Below are 18,745 nucleotides of genomic sequence, written 5' to 3'. Positions count from 1 at the left end.
AGAAGCACTTTAGTAGCTATGAATTCAGAACCATTAGTAACATAGGACTTTAAAGATGATTGGATAAATAAATGAATGAAGAGAGATTAATATCAATTCCCCTTTTACAGGAAGGGCAGTATAATTAATACAAATTATATTATCAGAGAGAGGAATCCAGAGAAATCCAAATCTTAGCACACTCACAATTTGAAGTGCTTAGGTGTTCTAGTGAAATGATAGAGGGCAGAGAGTTGACAGAGGTCAGGGGCACAGGAGTGCATCAGGAGATAATCAGTAAAGAATGAAGGTATTGAGATACAGGAATCATCAAGACAAAAGTCTACTGTGAACAGAAGGAGCCTCCAAGGTATCATCATCAGATGTCAGAGAGAGGGAGAGCCCTATCTGACTGAGAAGTGCCTGGAGTATGCAGAGATAGGTAGTTTGTGACATAGCTACTTCTAGATGTGAATACTATGGTCATTTCAGGTATATTCCTCAACACTATGAGGCACTTACTTCTACATCTTCTCATATTCTCCTTCAACTCAAAATGTCTACAAGTTCTCTTTAAACTCCATCCATAGATCGTCATTTTCCCATCATGAATGTGCTTAGCTTTTATACTACAAGACTCCATATATACTTCATTGAGGTTTGTTATTCCTGACCACATATACAGTCTCTATCTATGATCTCTTGGAGGTCCATTTCTCATTCATGTAGAATGTCATATGTTAGGCAAAGTTTCCAGAGTTATGGGTATAGTTTCCTTAAACCAAAGATTTGTTATAATCAAAGATAAAGGAGAAAACAGTCTTGATTTACCTATTTCATATTTCCAAACTTTGGATGGATGGGGCCTTATTAGACAAACTTGTTGGGAGTGGTTGAGATGGAGACAATACATACCTTTTTTAGATTGAGAATGTTACAGAAGGATGCTAAGATGTGGATGCATATAACAGAGGTACACTCATCAAGTAAATGGTAGCTTACCAACGGCAGTGGGTTATAACACAGTGTTATGCCCAAAGAGGTCTCAAATTCCAGAAGTCCAATGGGGCTGCTTGCCACTTGTGTGTGTGTGTGTGGGTGTGTGTGTGTGTGTGTGTGTGTGTGTGTGTGTGTGTGTGTCTGCACCCTACATTGCATAAATGGCTCCAAATGTAAGGAGGAATGCTGTCAAATAATCAGCCATTTTCCTAACACTGTTTAAAAATCTTGTATCTATCCTCACTTAACCAGCTGTTGGTAAATAGTACACACCAATTGAATAGTTCACTCTCCTGTAATTTCACAATATGTTGTTCTGTTATTATTTCTTCCTTTTAATTCTGCTAGCATTGCTAGGCAACTCTGTGTCTTGAGGAGACCATTGTTGATTACAATTTTCTTTCAAATAAAAATCTGCCCTCCAGTTATTTTTTAAAGGCCAATAAAAGTCATATATTTCAAAGTTACCACAGAACAAAAAATTCATAAATGGTAAAAATCAGGAGAGCATATGTGTGTGTGTGTGTGTGTGTGTGTGTGTGTGTGTGTGTGTGTGTGTGTGCTAGGTTTTTAAAATGCCTTTAGAAAGGAATGTAACTCTTACATCTTTGAAATAATGTAATAAGCAAAACCTCTTAATATAAGTCATCTTGGTTGGTAGAACCAATAGGAAATAACTATTTTTCTTTAAATATTTTCCCCCATGTTGCTAGTGGAAATTGTCATTTGCCCCACCTTGTGAGTGTTTCCTCAGCTCTGTTTTAACACTTTAATGCTATAAACAGCAGCAAGATGAGTGTAGATATTTATCCCAAATCAATACATGAGTGCAAGTACACAGAAAAAAAAATAGCCAGAGAGATTGAAAAGTACAGGATGCATTATCTCCCCCAAGGTTCTCTCCACAAGAAGCTGGGTCATATGGCCTGACTACTGTTAAAGACTTAATGGCTTTTGATGAGATCTGTAAAATAATCCCTTACAACCCAGCAAGACTGAGTAGCACTGACAAGCCAAGGACAGGAGACACCATTTGACCAGAAGTACAGGGGGAACTGTTCATATTCTGTGAGAAGCCTGTGTGAAGTCACTCTTGGCCTGTCTTTGGACATGTTGTCCATTTCTGAACTATTATAATTGATACATTTTATTTTTGACACATTGCCTTGTTTCTTCAAGGGTATGATGGGAACACATAGGACCTGATAGTGCTGAAAGTAGACATGGAATCGTTTTTGTGTTCCTGGATAGGAAGCAATAAGTCCTTTCAGTTGTTAAAAGCTGCAAACTGCCTTTGGTCTTTCTGGTAATTTGGACCCGTCATCTAACTGCTCAAATAAGAAGAAAAAGGATTGTGAGTTTTCATGCAATTTAGCTTGGAAAATCCTGAGCTAGAGTTCTTTCCTGCAAAAAGTACAATTTATTTGACATGAGTTACGGTGTTTTCACAGACGTGGCTATACCTCTTAGTAATGTACACGCTCGGTTCTCCACATGAGCCAAGGGATCCTCTCATTTGTTCTGCCCCATTTCGTTTGGAAATATGGGGCTCTTCTTCCTTGTGTTTTGCTTCTGTTAACATCTGGAAGCTTCGAATGGTGGAGCAATCCCAAGGAAGGAATCACACCCCTGTGAAATGGTAAGTGCATTCATTAATACAGGAATTAAAGCAAGGCACACAGGCCTTACAACACCACACACACCAAAGACATTAATCCCAAACACCCACACAATGGAGGTGATGTTGCTTGTGCAAAACTTCTGTTATGGAAAAGCTATTTTTTTTTCCATTTTTTATTAGGTATTTAGCTCATTTACATTTCCAATGCTATACCAAAAGTCCCCCATACCCACCCACCCCCAATCCCCTACCCACCCACTCCCCCTTTTTGGCCCTGGCGTTCCCCTGTACTGAGGCATATAAAGTTTGCGTGTCCAATGGGCCTCTCTTTGCAGTGATGGCCGACTAGGCCATCTTTTGATACATATGCAGCTAGAGTCAAGAGCTCCCGGGTACTGGTTAGTTCATAATGTTGCTCCACCTATAGGGTTGCAGATCCCTTTAGCTCCTTGGCTACTTTCTCTAGCTCCTCCATTGGGAGCCCTGTGATCCATCCATTAGCTGACTGTGAGCATCCACTTCTGTGTTTGCTAGGCCCCGGCATAGTCTCACAAGAGACAGCTACATCTGGGTCCTTTCGATAAAATCTTGCTAGTGTATGCAATGGTGTCAGCGTTTGGATGCTGATTATGGGGTGGATCCCTGGATATGGAAGTCTCTACATGGACCATCCTAAACTACTTCTTGATTGCTCAGTAATAACCTAGAGTTTGCTTTTTTTTCTTCTTCTTTTTTTTAAACAATAATCTGTCATTCTTAATATATTTGGCCCAGGAGTCATTGAACTTGAACTGGTGAAATTCTATGCATTCCAGTATATCTGGAAAAAGTCTAAACTTGGCAAATTTTGCCCCCTTTCTAAAGAATATCATTTCATGCCTTCCACTCTATGCTATTCCTTTTTTACACAGCTGGAACCTTTCTCTTGGGATAAAAGGTTAATGCATTGTGTTGAGAAAAGGCAGAAGAGTAGAAATAAAAGTGTCTTAAATCTTTGAGTTTGTATCTCACAACTTCACTGCCCTGGCGATGAGGATTTGAATATAGTATCTTCCAGGAAACCCATCAATGTGCAGTTGCCTTTGATGATTCACAGATCGCCAAGGTACCTTAGGGAAACATACGTTTGAGCCCACAGAGCTCAGAAGTGATCAATCTCCGGAGTCTTCTGCCGACGTCTGTGTGCATTTAGAGTCCACTTTTATAGAAACGCCCTTCCTCACAGCTCTGTACTTTATCTTGTTCATTGCTGTTTCTTAGAGAATACTGACACATTCTTAAAAGGGTTTGTAGACAATCATTATGAATTCCCTCCGTAACATGTAGCAGACTCTTAAAGACTTGTCTCTGGTGTCTAATTTAACCTTTCCTACAACAACAGCAAAAGTTTGGACACCATTTTCCTTCGATTTAACTTTAACAGTGCTAGAAGTAGTTCCTTACTTCCTGGCACTTTCCAAACACTCCTTAGGTCAGGGTCTCACTGTGTACCCTAGGCTGGCCTCAAGCTCGCTCTGTAATCCATGATGGCATGGACCTTGTAATCCTCCTGTCTCTGCCTTCCTGCACATTCTAAATTCTTGAGCGATGATTTTTTTTTATAATTTTCAGCCCATTCAGTTCATGTAACACTAAGTTGTGTGGCTTTTAATTTGAAGTTGGAATTATAAAGAAATCAGACAAAGTAAAACACAACAGTGACAATTTGCTCATGTTCAGAAAGGTAGATGTGAATGTTCAATGATGCTTAGATGTGCTTGGAATGCAGCTGTCCACTAACAAACTTCTCCACTAGATGGTGTGTCTCATAGCTTCCTTCCAAGGTTTTCTTGGTATAAGATGGAATAATAAATTCATCTACCACCATTGCCTTAAAGGTTATAGAACTTAGTACATATGCTGTATTATACCCTGCAAATACTCTGTCAAGGTTATCCTTAAAATGATATAAATTTGATATTCTAAAACTTTAAAAAAAAAAACTTGATTCAAAAATTTACGACCTCACATTCATAATTCCAAAAAGAGAAAAGATACATCATTAATTATTTGAATTTACTGAATAAGATTTTATTACTTGCATGTGGTTCTTTTATGCCATATTCATTTAACATATCAAATAACACATGGCAAACAACATACATTATGAACTTAGGCTGCAAAGAGATAGTTTTCATGATATAGGAAGAGAAAATCATTGACTCGGGTACAGAATTGGAAATCATGATCCTATTTGCCTCAATGAAATATGGCTTAAAAGTGAGTCGTGTATGAAATGGTGTCCTCTAAGTGACCTCACCATATCCATTTCTGTCTCTGAAGTTTCTTCTTCTTGCTGTTATCAGACAACACTCTCAAGTTAATTTGCTTGCCTCTGCCAGACACCTCTGAGCTGATTAATTCTAATCTCTAGTGTGGCAGAGACTGGAGAGCTTGGGTGTATTCTTCATTTCTGTACTTAAGTCTGAACTTGTGATACTTCTGCAGAATGTGTGAAGTGCTTATTATCCTGGGGAAACTAAAGAGCGTTCGTTCATTAAGCGTAGTGCACATACACATTCAAAGGATGAGGACTTTTTCTTTCTTTCTTTCTTTTTTTTTTTTTTTGTCAGAATATATTTTAATCTTGTTGCTAGGATAAGGAGGCAAAAGACATTTAGCCCTAATTAGTCATCTGCCATTAAAATGAAATATGGTTCCACCTTTTAATTACCTATATTCAATTTATTATTTTCAGTAGCATGCTCGTCTGAAGACAGCTAAGTTCACCCACAATATAGGATTAGATTTTTATGACATTTCTTCCAGAGGTTTGTAATTTCAGAAACACGGGGAATCTGTGTGTTATTAGTGAGCAAGAGAGCCCTGTCATATAAACTAAGTTTCACAATGAATATCCTTGAAACCTTCAACACTGAGGGAGAATAGTACCCAGACCCTTAAGAAGCCTTTTCTCTTTCCAACGTTGATAAGTCCATTTTGTGTAATCTTACAATATTCTGTAGTTCTGCTTTCATAGAAGATGTTGCCGAATTGGTAGGACAACTTGAAGTATGTTCTCCTTTTACCTGGTAGCACAATGATGACAGCAGTCTTTATAGGTTGCTTGTGACGATGCTCTTGGCACTTGTCACAGAAGTAGACATGGATGAGAACCTCCATACATTTGTTTTTCAACTCAGTATCTGTCACCAACTTTATGATGTCTTTGATTCGTTTCTTAAAAACACCATAATAACAATTAAAAATGATAATAAGTGATTATTCAAAATATGGGAAAGCTTTCTATTGCTCATGCACAGTTGTAGAGTCTAATCTGGGAACCATCAGAGGTCAATAGGAAGTGTTGCCCTATCTAAGCAATGAAGGCAGTTCTTCCAGGAGAGTGGGCGATTTACCGGCTGCTCAGCAGGTGGAGGGAGATGGTGAGGCCACCTCAGAGCAACAGCTATCCAAAAAGCACTCTATGGGCTTTGAGGGTCAGTAGAAAGCCCATGGATGCCAGAAGTCCTGGGTTCCTCCCATCCCTCTTAGAGCTGACCATGGTGCTGATACTCATGAAATTCCTATGGTCTTGTGGATTTTTCCCCCCTTACAGGAAGCTAAGTAATGATTCACTTGGTTAGTACCCATATAATTATGACACATCATATCCTAGAAAATAAATCAGGACTGTGTGGAATATGACTGGAAAAACAAAATAGAACAAGAAAACAGACCCAGAGTTTCCCATAAAAAAGCAACAATGCCCCTCCAACTAAGCTCTCTAGGCAATGGCCACTTGCATATGGTTTGTAAAAAAGCAAAACATGTTTAAGGACAAAGAAGGATTCTAGCTTTCTGCTGAGGTCTGCTTATTCTGTGTGAGAAGCTGAGCATCCTACCCGAGAGAACTTCAGCTGAGAGGAGGGAAGCTGTGGGGGTGGTGAGCGCGTGGGAACTGTGTCTAATCCCTCCCTGAGCACCCATCACCAGGTGCATCCAAGAACTGGCTGCAACAATAACCAGGCAGGATGCTAGTGATGGGCTTTGTGCTGGTGTGATAATGAGCTGTAGATAAAAGGCAGGAGGACAGCTGTTAGTAGGCACCAGGCTGTCATTGGCATGGCTCTGAATGTTAAATACTACTCTGGGATCTTTTATGCTCTATGCACCAAGTTAGGATCTTACACTGAGACTGTGTAGCCCTTTTATTGAATTTTTGCCAGATATAATTCATTTTAATTCTTTTCTCTTCACTGTCTCCCCCACCCCACCCCCTCTTCACTTGTGCATTTCTCTGCCTTGACTTGTGAAACATCTACCTTCAATTAGTTGGAAAATGCTCTAACTTTTCGCCTCCCTACAGGATTAAACCTGCTAAAAGTAACTAGTGTTTTCTATCTGATAAATAAGGGGATTACAGCAGTAACTGCTGTCAGCGTTTTTCTCATTTAAACAAATAAAGCTGACAAATGATGAAGTTCTGTGCTGCTCTGTTATGCTTAGAACATGCAGAGTGATTATTCATCTGCTGCCAATGTTAGTCTATCCACAACTAAACCATCCCAGAACCTAGAAAGCTTATTAGCATATCAGTACCGTAGTTATATTTTTATATTCTGTGAGACCCTACTCCATAGCAAAGGCTGATGCCCATAATTTGCATGATCATTTAAAGGTGTGGGCTTTCCCCTGTTTATTAGAGTTGTGCAAGTTATTGGGTACAATGCCTCTCTTCTTCATGAGATACAATGTTTTATTAGTTTTATTTGTACCACTGTAACGTTTCCTGCAATCAAGTTAGCTGACATCTCTGGAGATAGAAAAGTATATAGCTGTGTCTGCTTGCAATACAGATGGGTGAACTTTAGTGGAGATGATAGGAGCAGTTACCTTAAATAGAGAGGCTTTGCTTAAATGTTTTCCAAATCCACATATGTGCATAGTTATTGCCTATGTATATATATATATATATATATATATATATATATATATATATATTCACAAAAGAACTGAAGATTTGATAAAGAATGCCCTACTTTTTAAGAAAGACACCTTATTAAAGCAGCATTATCTTCTTATGCTAAGTAAAACACAAGAAATATAAAGAATGTATTGTGTTGTAAGGATTTTCTTAGACATGATGGTCTGACTAACTGAAGCCCTCACGTTTGAAGGAGTCATCAAGCAATTAATATACATTTGTGTGTGTGTGTGTGTGTGTGTGTGTGTGTGTGACAATGCCATTCGTGATCTGCTGCCTTGATCATGCTGATTAGGAGGCCACACCGTGTTCAGAAGAAGCCCATTTGTGTTGGCTTTGCTTTGTGACCCCTTGAAGAACCTCTGAAATGGACCAGTAGCTGAGCCATCCTGATGTTGAATTCATGACTTGAGGCTCTTCCTCTCCATCCTGGATGGGATGTCAAAAAGAATTCCAGAAACAGAGCAAGATAAGTTCTTTCCATGTTTTAGGGACTTGCTTTCTCTTTGTTCTTGCCAAAGTATCCTGTAAAGGTCTCTGTGTAGATTAGTCAAACAGGTTTAAGGCCTGTTGATCTTGTGGGGAGTGCTCTGATGATCATTGCTGCATATACAAACTAACCCAGACTCTATGCACATCCTTGATACAGCTCCAATACTCCAAGCCACCATTCCCTCTCCTAACCCCAGGACCAAATAGGTAGCCATTATATGACATTACTCAAATTAGCCAATTCTGGGTTTTATTGCTATTCCTTTATAATCCCTTTCATGGGAATAAAGCAGAAATAGCAGAAATATTCTTGTTCCCTTTCCCTCTCCTTTCTGCCTTCTTTTTGCCCTGGTGCTTTCTGCTTTCCTGTGTGGCCAAATGTGGCAGGCTGGGCCAGTTTCTTGCTAGCTATGTAAATTTCATCCTTCATGCCAGCCATTTGTATGTCTGCAGGTCTGACCACAATTGATTAAAATAAATTCTGGGTGTCCTTATGGTAGGGGGAATGCAAATTGGTGGTATGAATGTGTGTGCTCCCTGTTTTCTGACTTGGATATGTGACTGCTCTTAGACATTCTGAGGTGGATTAGATAGATTCACAAGGTGGATAGAATGAGAACCAAAGGGTGGTTTGACCACCTTTTTACCTTTCAAGTTTATCATATCTAAAATGTTAGATATAGGGGCTGGAGCGGTGGCTCAGAACTGGCAACTCTTCTAGAGGTCCTAAATTCAATTCCCAGCAAGAACATGGTGGCCCACAACTATCTGCCATGAGATCTAAAGTCCTCTTCTTTTGTGTTAGTGACAGCATATTCATATACCTAAAATAAATAGTAGATCTTTTAAAAATATTAGATATATATTTGTACAAAATAACGGGGTTTCATGACATTTTTTGTAGACACGTATGGTGCGATTTGGTCACACCCGCACACCTCTGCGTTTTCAGCTTCCATCCTCTGTTTCCTCCCCTGACACCATGGGATCCCCCTTCTACTTTGCTATTTATATTTGTTGTGTTTGGCAGCTCATTTCATAGGATGATCTCCAGTTCCATCCATTATCTCATAAATAAATAGCATGGTTTTTTTTTTCCTTAGTGGTCAGGTAATAATCAATTGTGAATCTATAGCACATGTTCTTTATCCATTCATCTGGTGGTGGATCCATAGGCTAATTTCAGGGTAGCTACTGTGAATTGTGCCATAGGGAGCAGGAATATACAGTCGGCTCCATTGAATGCTGAGTTTACTTCCCTTAGGTATATACCCAAGAGTGGTAGAGCTGGATCATATATTAGTTCTGTTTTTTTTTCCCTGAAGCCCTGCATAGTTATTTCCATAGCAGCTGGACTGATTTACATCCCCACCAGCTAAACATATTGTTTGATGGCCTGCTTTACAAAGGACATGTGTGTTGTGACTCAGTAAGCATCCCCAGCACACTACCGTGGCTGCCCCCTCTCACCTGTAGTATTGTATGATCCTTTCTACCCTGCTTGCCTCTTCAAAACTGGTTATCCATTTGTCTTAAGTTGAAGAGTAGGATGTAGGCAAGCTCTCCCCTATATCAGTTCACTCCTTAGCATTAACACTCAACTTCTTTGCTCTCGAGAAATCCACAGATTGCAGGACACAAATCTTTAACAAAAGAAGAATTCAACATATTGGAGCTTTCCATCAGAGGAAATGTGGATGGTTAAAAAACACCAACAGGATGAGTGTTGTGTGGTACCTCCTCCAAACTTAGGAAGACTACCTCAAATTGTCCATGATGTTTTATGAGTCCATAACAGTCTCTCGTCACATATTATGAATAATACGTTTTTGACTGGGTGGCATGGGTGTTCTCCATGTGATTAGTTCACCTCTGTTCTTATTTACCACCAGAAGAGGTAGACTTGTATCCCACTTCTTCCTTGCAGAGCCTTTGGCTCATTTGAATTGGAATGACCCCATCCCCCAACCCCAGGCTTTTTTTCTGCTACTTTTTTTTGTTTGTTTCCTTGTTTGTTTTGTTTTCTTTTGTTTTTGTTTTTTGTTTTTTTGTTTTGTTTTGTTTTTTTCAATTGAAATAGATTCTTCTCTAATACAATTTGAAAGTACATTCTGCTCCCATACAACCCATCCTAAGCAGTTTCCCCTCCCTTTACTCCTCCCAGCTCCCTATCACCTCACCTCTCCCCCCAGTCCCATCCTCCCCTCCCCTCTGTTTTCCTTCAGAAAAGAGCAGGCTCCAAAAGACAACAACCAATCACAACAAAACCGGATACAAGACAAGGCAGATTCTTCTGAATTCTTTATTATTTTTAAGGGAAAATAATCTAAATTAGGCATTTAATTTTGCTTCAATTCTTTCACGTATTCGACTTATTTCCATGATCAGGAACAAAAAATTTGAGCACAGAGATAAGCTTTTCATTGTGAAAATAACCTCAGTATTAATTTATAAGGCAGAAGCAGGGGATAACCACAAAATGCTCCCTCTGTAAACCATAGATGTGAATGAATGACTCTCATCTCTCTAAGTCATGGGATGTTTTTGTCTACATCATGGGGATAGAAAAACATATCCCATCTTTGGGAGATGTGCACATATAGTGAATAAAGATCTCTAGGGCTCACTGTGGTGCTGGGCTTCTATGTTCAAGCTTTGAAGAAGCATGCTTATAATGGCGGCCAGTGTCAGCCAGTGTCTGTGGGACAGAAAGGCATGAGAACTAGAGACTGGGACCTTACTTGTCATTAAGTAACTAAAGGAGCTAGAAGGAATATCCACTTTCATCCCTGACACTCCATGAAGGTTAGCCAACCTTCCCATATGCATAGAAGGAGCCCAGTGGTCCTTGGCCAGAAGAATGAATGAGTTTGAGCTCCACAGTTACACGTACCAAGCCTATTCCTAATGATTAGAAGGACAATGCAGAGTCATAAAAATCTCATTGAAAGGTTACAAGTCTTCAGCTTTATCCTAGCTCAGGTGTTTCTTTTCTGCTGTTTCTATAACCCTTGCTCCATCTTCTCACAGCACTACTCTGAGAGTTTTCCTTGGTCCTCTGTCTGGATTCTTAGACTTATAGATCAAGATGGCTGCTTCCTTTCTGTCCTGTCCATTTGCTTTGTATCCTTTAGACTTTGTTCTCAAACTTTGATGCCACTATTTGTGCCATTTCTTGAATTCCTGGTCTGTTTCTCCCCCCACCCCCCGTCTTTCTCTCTCTCTCTCACGCACACACACACATACATACACACACATACTTTTCTTTCAAGCCACACCATTACAGTAACCCTTCCTTGGCTACAAAACCCTGTGATGACTCTAAGATCAACTTAAAACTCTGCCCTTGGGCTTACTATATGGAGATGATTAGGTTCTAGACATTAACTTTGGTACATATTCCTCATAGTACATTTTATACACAGACTGAGAGCCCTGAGGGCACCAGGTCAATGAAAGAGGGATGCTATTCTATTGTACTGCACTGCATTAGTTGATAATACTTTGTGTGTGCACTCTACAGCCTACTCAGCTAGTGGAATTTAATTAGCAGTAATATATTACTGTCACGGTAATTAAAACCTTGCCTTGATTAAAAACAGAATTGTTTAATTAAAAAGAAAAGGTTTGGCTGGCCTTACCTTTGTGATTGAGGAGTACAGTTGCCTCACCTAATGTTCTCCGTCTGCCCATCAGGCTTGAAGGTCCGGGAAGTGTTTATCAATGTCACCAGGCAGCAAGTGGAGGACTTCCATGGGCCAGAGGACTACTGGTGCCAGTGTGTAGCGTGGAGCCACCTGGGAACGTCCAAGAGTAGGAAGGCATCTGTGCGCATAGCCTGTAAGTACCTTTGGGGGTGATCTGTGCCCATAGCCTGTAAGTACCTTTGGGGATGATCTTTGGAGGCGACCTGGGGTCTTAGGAGTCTGAACATGGATTAAATACAGCTGAAGAGCTCTGTGAATATATCCTGGTCTTCTGCAGAATGTAGATGAATGGGAAGCAAGATGGACTTTTCCAACTTCCAATAAATTTAGTTCTTAAAACTCTCCTTTAAAATGCTTGGACATTTTCTGCAGAGGATAATAAGCAACTCAGTTTGCCTAAGAGATTCTTCCCGAATGTTCAGAGCTCAAATGTCTTCACACTGCCAGGAAAATGTGTTCCAGAGAAAAAAAAGCCCACACAAATGCACTCTGCTTCTCCCCATCAATGTAGGCTCACGGGGAGCCTACATGGGGCGAGCTGAGTGATGGCTGTTTATTCTACTTTCCAGCCCATCTGCAAAAATAAGGCATTAAAAACATTAGAGGGTTTTTATAGCCCGCTGTTAAGTCCTTTCTCTGCTAACCTTAAATCATGAAAATGGGTTTCAAAACTATATTTGTTTGACCCAAGTATAACTTTTAAAAAAATATATAGTTGAAAAATGATGAGAAATAAAAAGAAAGAAAGAAAGAAAATTGCTTTTCTGAGGAGTCCAGGATTTCTCTATCCTGTTTCAGCATCTATGTCTTTATAATCTGAATATGATTTATAATATGTAAACTTCTCCTCCTGTCCTACCCATTCCCATTAGCCCACCTCTGTAGATCCTCAAATTGCTCCTTTTTGCGCCTAGGACTGTTATAAGAAAAAAGGGGGGAAAAACTCAATAGAAAGAAGCTGGGAGGGGCAGGAGAGATGGTTATTGTTGTTTTATTCAAATCCTGCCTTTTGAGAGTGTCATAAAGAATATGGGACAAGAGGGATTTGTCTGAGGACTGGAGGAATTCTCCATAGCAGATGTTGGTGGCTTAGGGATTAAGAATAGGAGTGAATTGCTGTTTGCAAAGACATTTATGTTTCTTCAGAAACAAAATCTCCCTCTTAAAATATGCATTTTACCTTCATAATACTGGCGATTTGGGAGGCCTCTCCTGGACGCCATGTGAGTCCTCCAAGACCAGGAAAGAGAGGTCACCTCATAAGCTGTACTCAATGTGAGAGCCTTGGGAAACATTTTTTCCAATACTTACTTAGTTAATTAAAATTAGCCAACCAATATTTTATGATGTTAACGTAGCAGGTCAACCAGGAGAGGGAGTGTGTTTGCATTCATTTGTCCCATAATAAGTCCAGTTCTGTGTTCCCATGTGGACTCACAGAGGCCATCCAGATCCCTAGTCAAGGCGGGGTATCTGTAGTGCTCAATTCAAGCAGAGAAGAGGAAACAGCATGAGAGTATTCAACCCTGGCTCACTCAATTTCTGTCTTCTGAGCTCCATTCTCCACCCCCACCCCCACCCCCACTCATCAGCCTTCCTTCTCCAAGGTCCATGTCGCCTATCCTTTGAACTATTATCAATACAGGTTTCCCAGTCTGTGTCCATCTCTTTGGTTGTCTCCCTCAGTTGTCCTGATTGCCATGTGTCTATCAGAACCTCATGTTTGGTTCACAAAGCCCATCAGAGATTGGTTCACACCCACCTGTTCTCATCTCTCATCACGTGGACTATACTCCACACACTTTGTCCTTTCAAATGCATGGTTGCCACACATGTCAGCTTTGCCTTTCTGACACACCCCATCCACTAGTGCAGTCTGCTAATTTGCATGTGTAGCGGGACAGGAGAGAAGAGCCTAGACTTCACATCCCTGCTCCATTTCCATTTCTGTTCTGCATCGCCTTAGTTTTGTACAGGTGGAAAGCATAGCTCATTTTCCTCGGTCTTAATATCTCCATATGTGAAACCGTACCTATTTCCTGGAGCTGTTCTGAGCATTGCTGATATACCCGAGTACTAATTATGTAACCTAACAACACCAGTGAATACTCTCCAGCTATGACCTGATGCCCTGTGGCATACCTGATCCTCTCCTGCACTGTTTCATGGGCTGGTCTTCACTGATGCTTACTGACTGAGTCTTCTAGGTTTGCCTCTACTGTGCTGACCCTCTCTGCATGATAAAATAAGAGATTAGGAAATATTAATAATGGAAAAGGAATTTTTCATTATGTCACTTTCCCTTTAATCATTTGACCTTCATAGACGTCTGAGATCCTTTTCTGATAATAATCTTGTGATTCTCTCTAAAGATTTTAAAGGAACTGTACTTTTCATATGATAAGCTCATTTGTATATAAATATTTTTTCAAGCAAAAATGTTAGAATATCATTATAGCCCGTATTATACAATTCACTTAATGAGTTCTCTAATAGTGTTTCCAACATATTTTTAATTTCTTCCCATGTAGCAAGTTAGAGGCTCTTTAATTTATTTAAAATTATTTATGCAAGCCAAGACATGATTTGTCATTAAATATTGCATTTGACTTGGGGACCAATGTGTATTAAAATGTAAATTGAAATTTAACTAGTGTAATGGCATCAAAAGTGTATGTGGGGGTGCCTTCAGGATCTTACTTGGATGTTTTATTCGCTTGCAGGAAAAACATGTTTAAAATGATTTTCTATTTTTATTAGACTGAGAGAAAAGAGTTCTGACTTTTGCGTGTAAGTACTTCCTAACGAATAGCACATTGCACATGAGGATAGTCCTCATTCTGAATAAATGAATAGGCAAATTAGATATAATTGTTACAATGTTTCTTCTTTTTAAGATTGTTTTTTAAGTAATAGAGGCATCTTAATGTGCTAAATAATCATTGGTAGATAAATGCAGTTTATGAACGTGAGGACCATCATCCGAAGGGACTTTACAATTTACTGTCATCTTTATAGAATTCAATAAACCGTTCTGTTTCAGCATCTGAGCCCCTTATGCTTCCTGCATTGAGCCAATGAGCCATTAAGGATTTAAAATTTTTTAAATTGCATTGGGCAAAAGCGCCAAGGCAACTGGGACGTCGAGCTGGGGGACATATTGACAGGAGCCTCTTGATGTGATCAGGGTTACTAATCTCTACGAAACACCAGGAGGTTCTCTGGATGCTGCTGCTTAGAGATGGTTTGATTTTTAAGAGGAAGCAACACTGAGAAAAATCTCCTGTTATTTTTTATGATTCATCTGTTCCTCAGAGTGGACCCTATTGGAGGTAAAAGTTACAGATACCGAGCACTGTCTTCTATGATACTCTGGATTAGACTATGGAAATATGATAAATGTTGTAAATTATTTATGCTTATATTATTTATTATTTAGTTTGCTATCTACTATGTGATTGTATAATATGGTTAAGGATTTTGTGAGTCTGTAAGCAGATATCATTGGGATATCTTGCCTAGGAACAAGATTTCCATAACTCCACCGTGCACCATCATGTCAATCAGCAATCAGCATGGTCCTCATCTAATGCTGAAGATTCAGTTCAAATAATTCAGGAAGCCTAGTATTGGGTCTCTAATTGAGAATTTCTATTGAGCTTCCTGAATGTGAGAGCTGCTAGTTGATGAACGCCCTGTACCTCCAGTCCTGAGAATTTATGTAATATTATTTGAGGCATTTCTATTTGCCCCATTTAGGATTTCCTATGCCTGCTTTGTTCAACGTGTTGCCAAAAGATAAAGACCGTGACTGAAGGGGAAGGTCATCTAGCCATTACCAAAGTGGAACAGAGCCCCATCTGTCTGCCCATTGTATTCCCTTGCGTATTCTTACTGCTAAGCCCTGTGAGTTGCCCTCTGTTAAATAGAAACGGGAGAATCAAAATAGAAACCTTTATGTGCATTTGAGTACTTTCTTGAGGGAAATGGCAGTTGTTTTCCTCTTTCATTTCTAAGTCAGTTGTGAACCTGAACCGCCTCATGGTCAAGTTCTACTGTGTGTACGCTTCTTATTGGGAGCCAGTGTGCTTGTCATCCGCCTTCACTAAGATCCCCCTTAATCACACTAAGGCATGAACAGGGAGAAATTGGCTGGCCACCAACTACAGGGGGCTGGAAATAGCAGAGACCTAGTTACCAAAGTGAGTTTAGGAAGGTAAAAATAGGTAAATAAAAGCAGCCTACATTGACCCCCACCAAGCTGGCAGAAGCCTGTCTCCAGGGAACAACTCCCACAGGCCCTCCCTCATCCGTCTGCTTCACTTGGGCTGGAAGATACGTCGTGCTGTGGCATCTGCTGCTGGACTATTGTCAAAACCAGGAATACTCAATCATTCCTAGTTGTTTATTTTCATGGGTGAACATTTGGCAGCTTAGCCCTCTCTTTTATTCTCTGTTTTTCTTTCTCTCCTTCATCTGCTTATAAGGTGTTGTGCCTGTAGCATTAAACTCTTAGTCAAGGAAACCCTTCTTGACACTTGGCTACTTTACCTAATTTTGTACTGAGAAGGAACTATCCCTGTCCTATAATTGAGCCTGTTCTAGCAAGTTGGACATTTGGAAGAATACACAGTAGGAAATCACTATTTTGTTGATTTTTTTTTAAAAAGGGGCATAATTTGAGACATGCTGAATAAAATGTAAATATGATGTTTATTTGAGATGCTTCTAAAATATCTATGCAATTGTGGCAAGGAATGAAGAAATTAGAAAAATCTCATTTACAGCCACAGGGTGCTCTATACTTGCATGCTGGAGTGAAACAGGATTATTTTATTTTTCTTTTGGAGGTGGTTTCCTTTTGAAAAATCAGAAAAGAAAAAAAAAACTATTCAGTTGTCTCTATTGTGCAGCGCAGCTTCCTGGCTTCAGTAAATAATTTCATATGCTGGGAACTGCTGGGGCCTCTGCCTCCTGCTAGCAACATTAAATATGGGGATAAATAAATGTTCGTATACTGTAAAATTTTCAGGAGTAACCTCTTTTGCCTGCCTTGCCCCATGACGTCCTTACAGGTGTGCTGCGCTCCACCTGAGTGAGTGAGTGAGTGAGTGAGTGAGTGAGTGAGTGAGTGAGTGAATGAGCACCACTTAGATTCTCAACCTGTGGTTCACAGCCTCTTTGTGGGGGGTCAAGTGACCTTTTCAGATGGGTCACCTAAGACCTTCAGTGAACACAGATATTTATATTGTGATTTATAACATTACCAAAATTTCATTCATAAAGGATCAAGGAAAGTGATTTTATGGTTGGGGGGTCACGACAACATAAGGAACTGCATTAGGAGGGTTAAGAACCACTGTCTTAGATGCTTGGGTATAAATTCTTAGGCTCAGAGGTATAGGCTGCTTTCCCTGTCTGTACTTTGCCTGTGTTCATTATTGTCCCAGAGAACATGCATAGGTCCATCTCCCTGTCTCTGACTCTTTATTCGTACGTTATGCCCCTATTGAAGGATTATCCTACTTGTTGCCTTATACATAGACACCAGCATAACAAATCTGTTCACCCCACTGACCTCAACAGCCTCTTAGACTAATTTGGACATCCAAGAGCCTACTCTGGTATCCAGCTTCCAAATTTTATGGATTCAAGTTTCCATTTCTGTCTTCCCACAGAATTTTTTTAGGACTGTTATCATGATATTTGTAATCACAATTATTTTGAAATTACCTGTGAATTCATTCTATATGTAGATAGATACAGAGAGATAGATAGATATAGTTTTTTTTTTTCTTTTTTCGAGACAGGGTTTCTCTGTGTAGCCCTGGCTGTCTTGGAACTCACTCTATAGAACAGGATGGCCTCGAACTCAGAAATCCTCCTGCCACTGCCTCCCAAGTGCTGGGATTAAAGGCATGAGCCACCACCTCCCATCTATCTTTTTATATTTTTGAACTGCCTCAAGGTTCCACCGTTATTACCTTCACTGTTTTGACTTCCAAGTCACAAGCAGATCTTATTGTCACCTTTGTAGTGGGTACGTCTTGAACAGCAATGCTATTCATGTAAAGCTTAACTCCTCTTCAGAAAAAGGCATCTGTTCATTGTTCATTGTGATGATGTCCAGCTGTCTGACTTTCTTGTGAGTCTATGGCTAATAAGAACATGGAAGAGTCATCTTTGGCTTCCCTTATCTGGAGATGACTGCATACTGTCAGCAGTGCAGTAAGCAGAGGCCAAAAGGGAATAGAAGAGATGAAACATTACAATCATGTTACACCATGTATTACATATGTGACCTCAACTGTTTACACTGTCTGCTCTGGTCCAATATTCTCTGTCCACATACTCCTACATTGTGGGAAACAGTCTTCAATACCTTGTATGAAATGCACACAAGTTTAAAGCCTTAATTTCTCTTTTTACAGCAAAATGTCCCCTAAAGTTAAGAAAGGCAATAAGCTAGCTTTCTTCTAAAGATCAATCATTTCCCATAACCATACATTAATCTATAAGATATAAGATACTACTGAAGGATGTGAGAGGCTTAGTTTCGTAATCATATTGTAAGCTGCATAAAATCATCTAGTCAAGGAATGTATGTTTGCTAAAGTACAGCTGCAGTCCAGTAGCGAGGCTGCACACTGTGGGGTGCAGTTGTATCTACCTGAAACCATGCAAATGCTGTTTGCTTGTCAAGCCCAGTGCTAATGAGTGTCATGTTTGCACAGATGTGCCATGGAGACTTACAGAAGCAGATCTGGGAGCATGCTTTCTGAGCCCTAGTGTACAGTGAGCAAAGTTTGGTGTTTAAAAGATAAAAGTTTGGACCAGGAAAATCAGTCTTTTGAAGCATGTGAAATTATATGGAGCATAACACCTGTGAGCCAACTCTGAAAACTCAGGCCATATATGTAGTAATTGGGTTTTTTTTTTAAGTGAAATAACTGGCCTTGGAAGCCTATGGATACCCTCAAA

At 39.8% G+C, this 18,745-nt stretch overlaps 1 protein-coding gene across 11 annotated transcripts in view; it reads left to right on the top strand.

Moving 5' to 3' along the window:
• Unc5d (unc-5 netrin receptor D) overlaps positions 1 to 18,745 on the top strand; it is a 572,955-nt gene that overhangs the window by 332,279 nt on the left and 221,931 nt on the right. For all 11 annotated transcript variants that reach the window (NM_001347498.1, NM_001347500.1, NM_001347501.1 and 8 more), the window contains exon 3: positions 11,754 to 11,897. In NM_001347498.1, the coding sequence (NP_001334427.1) occupies positions 11,754 to 11,897 (144 nt within the window). The remainder of the gene's footprint in view (positions 1 to 11,753; positions 11,898 to 18,745) is intronic.

Source organism: Mus musculus, chromosome 8, assembly GCF_000001635.26.
Source record: "Mus musculus strain C57BL/6J chromosome 8, GRCm38.p6 C57BL/6J".
NCBI classification, from domain to species: domain Eukaryota; kingdom Metazoa; phylum Chordata; class Mammalia; order Rodentia; family Muridae; genus Mus; species Mus musculus.
The sequence above is the reverse complement of the archived record's forward strand: the minus strand, read 5'-3'. Positions and strand labels throughout refer to the sequence as shown.